The 5,736-nt window shown below is 36.7% G+C and overlaps 1 protein-coding gene across 1 annotated transcript in view; it reads right to left on the bottom strand.

The window, feature by feature from the left end:
• The window catches only part of LOC136795509 (odorant receptor 10-like), a gene marked incomplete at its 3' end in the record, with an annotated part of 36,203 nt that extends 33,225 nt beyond the window's left edge, over window positions 1–2,978 (bottom strand). Inside the window, exons 1-4 of the mRNA XM_067046304.1 lie at window positions 2,944–2,978; window positions 2,626–2,797; window positions 1,899–2,470; window positions 491–590 (exon numbers count right to left, since the gene is read on the bottom strand). Coding sequence (XP_066902405.1) covers window positions 491–590; window positions 1,899–2,470; window positions 2,626–2,797; window positions 2,944–2,978 — 879 coding nt within the window. The remainder of the gene's footprint in view (window positions 1–490; window positions 591–1,898; window positions 2,471–2,625; window positions 2,798–2,943) is intronic.
• Window positions 2,979–5,736: the final 2,758 nt, after the last annotated feature.

Below are 5,736 nucleotides of genomic sequence, written 5' to 3'. Positions count from 1 at the left end.
TTGGGGTATTTAAAATAGTCATTTTATTTCTTTTTATTAGCTCTAAAATATATGTAAAAATTGTAGCTACTGAGGATCTCTTTTAAATAAAGAAGAATTGAAAACTTTTTTTTTTTGTATTCTTATTAAATAAAAATCTTGAGATCTGTCAGTCTACCGGCAAGTATTGAATAGTTGTTTTGTTTTTAGCTTCAATACTTTTTTTTCCACTTTAAAACAAATTAAACTTCAATTAGAAACTTAGTTGTGTGTTAGAAGGGTAGAACTCTATCTACTTTGTAGGATGCAAGAATTATTTTAAAAAATCCGTCTAGTTTTCGGTGCTCGACTAAAATTTTAAAGACATTTTTTTTAATTTACCTATATACTTCCTGAAAAAAGGTTACAAAATTTGTTCACCATAACTTGGGTATGGTGGAGAAGTTCTCTTTGACATCTAAGGATTAAAATATTGTTAACTAAAGATAAAATAAAGAAATTGTGCACTGACCATGATCTGGACGAAGGTGCCGCAGACGACGATACTTATGACTGTCACGTAGTACATTATTACCATCGGGGAGGAGATGAGGATCAGCTCGTCAACACTTCTGCAATCCAAAAGGATTTTATTCTTCTTAAAATAATACATGTTTTCATTCAAAAATTTGATTTGGTAATTTTAGATTTTTAAGAATATATTTTAGCATGCTAAAACCGAAATGAGTTCTGTTTTCTTCCATAACAAACAGACAACAGATAATATAAATAACAAATAGGAGTCTTCTAGGTCAATTTGAATTTGAGATATAAAGCAATGTATTTATATGTTTTTTAAATTCTCTTCAAATCTAGCAAATGTATGCATTTTGGATACATGCCAATGAGAGAAGATCAGTTTTTCCTGCGGTACCAAAACAGTATACTTTGGTCGAAGTACACACAAGTAATAAGGCATGTGAGAATATGCCAACTAATTCACCCTATCAGGCAATCGAGAAACATTTAAATTGTTTCTTTATGTATACTAATGTTAATAATGTTAATAAATGTATAGATATTGTGTTTTAATCAATTTAAATAAGTATCAATAAAAATAAGAGTCAAGTAAAAATGGGCGGAGAAAATTAAAATGACAGAAACATTACTATAAAACTAAAAAAAAAAAATTGAAACTTTATTTTCACATTTAGCATCTTAAGAAAAACCCCTATTTACAAATTACCGACAAAAACAAAAAAAAAAATTTCTCAATTTGTCGGAGAGATGAGTGGGTGAACCAAAAGTTTTTTTGTTTTTTTTTGGTGCTACTCAACTCAAAGACCCGGGTTTGAATCGGTCTGTAGCATATAAATATTTATTCTGTTACTGTGACCGTGAGTAAACCCTATAGGGTCAGAAGCTCTCTGGGGTTGACTCAGCCTCATAAAATGTTTATCTTTAGTTGGGGAAAAATATTATCTTAGATCGTGATACTTACTAAATCACCTCCATGCACAACCGTTGTTCTAGTAAGAGTGTTTCTTTAGGAAGTAGGGTCAGGCCCTTCATAGGTTGTAGTGGTACAGATTTATTATTTTTTATATCTCATATTCAAATATCCCCTCATCGTAGAATGAAAATGTAAATATTTATATTTTTGTCAGATCTCGTACTTTATAATAATGTTTCAGGCAATCCAAGGTATCCTTCACACCCAGCTATACATATAGCATACCTCCTATATGTAAGTAACAAATACCCACTAAAATCTTTACAGAAGGGTATGAAAAAAAAATATATATAATAATGTTTCAGGTGAATTGTTTATTTATTACACTACGACGATCTTAGAGTGATGTAGCTATAGGGACAGAAAGTTGGTAGTTTTATGATCAAGTTTCTAAGCCAACCTATTTTCTAATTAGATTCATTCTTACCTGAGGACAGATTGATGAATTCCGATCCATAGTTTTAGTTTCTTGTCGATAAAAGCGTGGTCTCCTTTAAGGAACCCCTTTTTCATACTTGCCAGGGACAGGGAGAGGTACTTAAAGAAAGCGATTTCGATTTTAAAGAGCGAAATGAGAAGGCAATCAGTGACGATCTTCTTAGCTATTGACACGATCATACAAGCGGCGACAAGAAAAACGACGATCTCATAGGCGACAGGAACCCGCTCGTCGAAAGGACTCTCGATGAGGACTGGGAAGTGACTCCTATACTGATCGGCGTACCAGTCCATCGCCGGTACTGAGAGGCAGTATATGAGCGTACCGATAGCCGCCAGGATCACAGAGTTGTTGACTAGGACGGCCATCGTTTTGGAGTTGTTGTTGTATAGTTCCAGGAAGGCCTGTTCTTCCCCGAGGCCGCTCCTGATGATGTCCAATATGATCTTGTCCAGCTTGTCGGTGAGTACCTTGAGGCGGTCCTTCAGCAGGCACTGATGAATGGTGGCGAAGAAGCCGCACATGTAGTTGGATGCGCTCACTCCCAGCCCGCAGAGGTCCTGGTAAGAGCGATCAATTAATGTAAATCAAAAACTGTAATATTATCTTACAGTCCACTAAAAATTCAACCAGCTAATCAAAAGTGAAGTGCCTAGCCTTGAGTTGAAGGCAGTACCAAAAAATAAAAATAAATTTTGTAGATGAGAGAGGATACCTGAAAGCCAACGGATATGGTCATGATGGTGTATACGTAGCAGAAGACGATGTATGTGACCAGTGCCATCAGCATCAGTTCGTAGAGGAGGTTGAGGAGCCTCCAGATCGAAAAGCTCTTTTTGATCCAAGGAGTCGCCATCCCGCACCACGTCAGCCATCTTAGCAACGCCCTGTTAATAAACATATATTTGTTAATTACGTAACATGTTTGATTCTTGAGTAAGTGATTGAATCAGTAAAACTAAATAGTTATGCTATGTATCGGGTTTTGGACATCCGGGATATTATTAAGGTGTTTCGTCATCTGCCCCTATACCTGGTCAGGTTATCCTTCTGGGAAGCTTTTAGCATCCTCGGATATGAAAACATCTGTATTAAGTTTGTCACATTACCAGCAGAGGCCCCTAAGAAAATTAGATTGACTAACCTTTAAGTGTCAAAACACAAGATAGTTTGTGACGAGGGATCAGAATCAAATTAACCAGGTGCAGGCCCTTCCTGGACATGTATAACTTTTTTTACATATCCTCGGCCCTGAGGAGGGGGACGCCTGCCTCGGGAGTCTTTGGAGATCGATAACCAGTCAGAGAAGAGATTTAAAAATAAGGTAACGCCCCAAAAGGGAGGTGGGAGAAAAATACAGAGGAAATTTAGAAGAGCAGACGGACACACTCAACAGGAAGGCTTAGACGAGTGAAGACCACAGTCAGGAGGCGACTTAGAGGATGCACTTCCACCAGACGAAGTAGTAGTAGGGCCACCAGACCTGGACATCCCTAATGAAACAGAAGACACCTACGGCACCACATCCCACGGCATCAGCAGCTATAAGTATAAATTAACTAATAAGTAATCATGTAATAATCTATATTTTATGGCAACCTTTATCTGAATCATTTGAACCATTTTAATCATAATAACAAATTGTAAATAAATAGTTAATCTCTTTATGTAGTTTATATACTATTATATAACCCAATATACCACTCTTTATTATACTATATAATTAATGGTAACAACATTTTATAAATATAAAGGTATTTAATTGGTAAACTGGTAAACACACAAACAGCTTTTAGAAAGGAATCCAATTATTATAATAGTTTTTTTAGGGCTCAATTTATAATCAATTAATTAACTTATTTTTGGATAATTGCCTTCAGCGATTATCCTGGCATCCCAAGTAAATCTGCTATTAGTATATAGCACTTAGTCGACCAATACTAGTTGCGTAAATTTGAAAGATTTAAAACAATTTAAAGTGGACGTAGTCTTTTTGAAGAAAGCTCCAAAGAAAAAAAATGTGCACGCATATGAATATTTATTATGGCAAAGTTAACTATAAAAAGATAAATATGGGAAGATGGTTAGGGGTATAATATGATAATATAACATGGTGTAATAATTATAAGAATATACAATTAAATTCAAGAGTAATTCATGAACATGGAATTGAAAAAAAATTAATTACAATTTAGCTTACATTAACAGGAAGCGGAAATTGGTATATTTCAAACCTCCATTTTCTTTGGCAATCAACTTCAATAATCCAAAAGGTCAAATACCTCGAAATACCTACAAACTAAACTGGGGATCTCATTTGGCAGAAATCAAAAGAACAATCAGTGCCGCCTTTTGGCAAGTAAGACTACCTGGGGTTTTAACCCAAAGGTTATGCATTGAATTTATACAGCTATAATAAGACCGAGAATTTACTATGGAAGTATTATGTGGTGGAAAGACCTGCAAAAGGCCCCTATGGGAATGGCCAGTAAGATTCAAAGGATGGCGTGTATTGGCATAACTGGAGCATTTCGCACAACACCTACTAAGGCATTGGAAATGCTGCTTTCCCTAGTACCACTCCCCTTATTGATTAAGGAGGAAGCGGTATTAGCTTATCTAAGAATGAGAGAAAATAGACAGTAGGCTGAGACAGGAGAAGCTACTGGCTACGCGACAATAGCTAAAGTGGTGGAAAGCGATTTACCAATACTACAATACCACTCACCACTTCTAGATAAAACACCCATTTTAGATACTAAGATTAGTTACTTACACCTAAAGTTAGAGGATTGGGTACAGAGTTTAGTGGAAATCCCAGGATATTATCTGTCCTGTTTCACTGACGGATCGAGAATGGATTCGACAGGACTAACGGGGGCAGGAGTAGATAGAACTAAGCTTCCCACTTGCCAAGCACTCGACTGTCTTTCAGGCAGAAGTGTTTGCCATCTTGGCAGCAGCTTTATGCCCCGAAGTCACTAGCTGTGAAAGGACTGGTATCACCATCTTTTCATATAGTCTGTCAGCTCTTCAAGCCCTGGAGTCACTTACAGTCATCTCTAATTTGGTAAGAGAGTCTTAGAATCACTAGTGCGCTTAAAGAAGCTTCAGCTTGTGTGGGTTCTAGGTCACAAGGGAATCACAGGTAATGAGAAAGCTGATCAGCTTGCTAGAAACGGGGCTGATCACTCTCCTATAGGGCCAGAACCGTTCCTAGGCATCTCTATAAATCTTCAGAGAAAAGTAGTTCTTGATTGGACATGGAGGAAAGCCATGGTAAGGGGTGGAGGGACTGTATAGAGCTGAGACTGGCCAAGAATTTAATAACTAAACCCTCTACTTCTAAAACTAAGTGGCTACTAGGCCTTAACAGAAACGAACTTCCATTATTAATAAGAGTCCTTATAGGTCACTGCAGACTTAAAAGACATCTTAAGATATGTGGAGTAGTCCATGATGAAACCTGCTGCTTATGTGGACAGGCCCCAGAGACTGCCTTACGTGACATAGCAGACTGTGGTAGGTATGCGTCACTAAGATACAGGCTATTAGGCTCTGATATAATTAAAGGAAATGATGCTTCCTCTATAGATAGGGCGTCTTTTAAATTTCATTACAAATGCAAAAAGGGTTTTTTTTTTTTTTCCGAACCCTCTAAAACAGAAATAAAATGTGAATTAATAAGTGCATTACTGTGAAAAAGAGAAAGTAATTCGTGTTGAGTCTTACCTTTTACTACCTTTGGTATTTTAAGGTTACCTGTTATGTTTAATATCACATATGAGCTATCCATTCAAGGAGCTATTTTGAGTCCGGAGGTGAG

This window comes from Halyomorpha halys, unplaced genomic scaffold, assembly GCF_000696795.3.
Source record: "Halyomorpha halys isolate HHAL.00 unplaced genomic scaffold, Hhal_1.1 Scaffold1418.1, whole genome shotgun sequence".
Lineage (NCBI taxonomy): Eukaryota > Metazoa > Arthropoda > Insecta > Hemiptera > Pentatomidae > Halyomorpha > Halyomorpha halys.
This window is presented reverse-complemented; position numbering and strand designations above follow the sequence as displayed.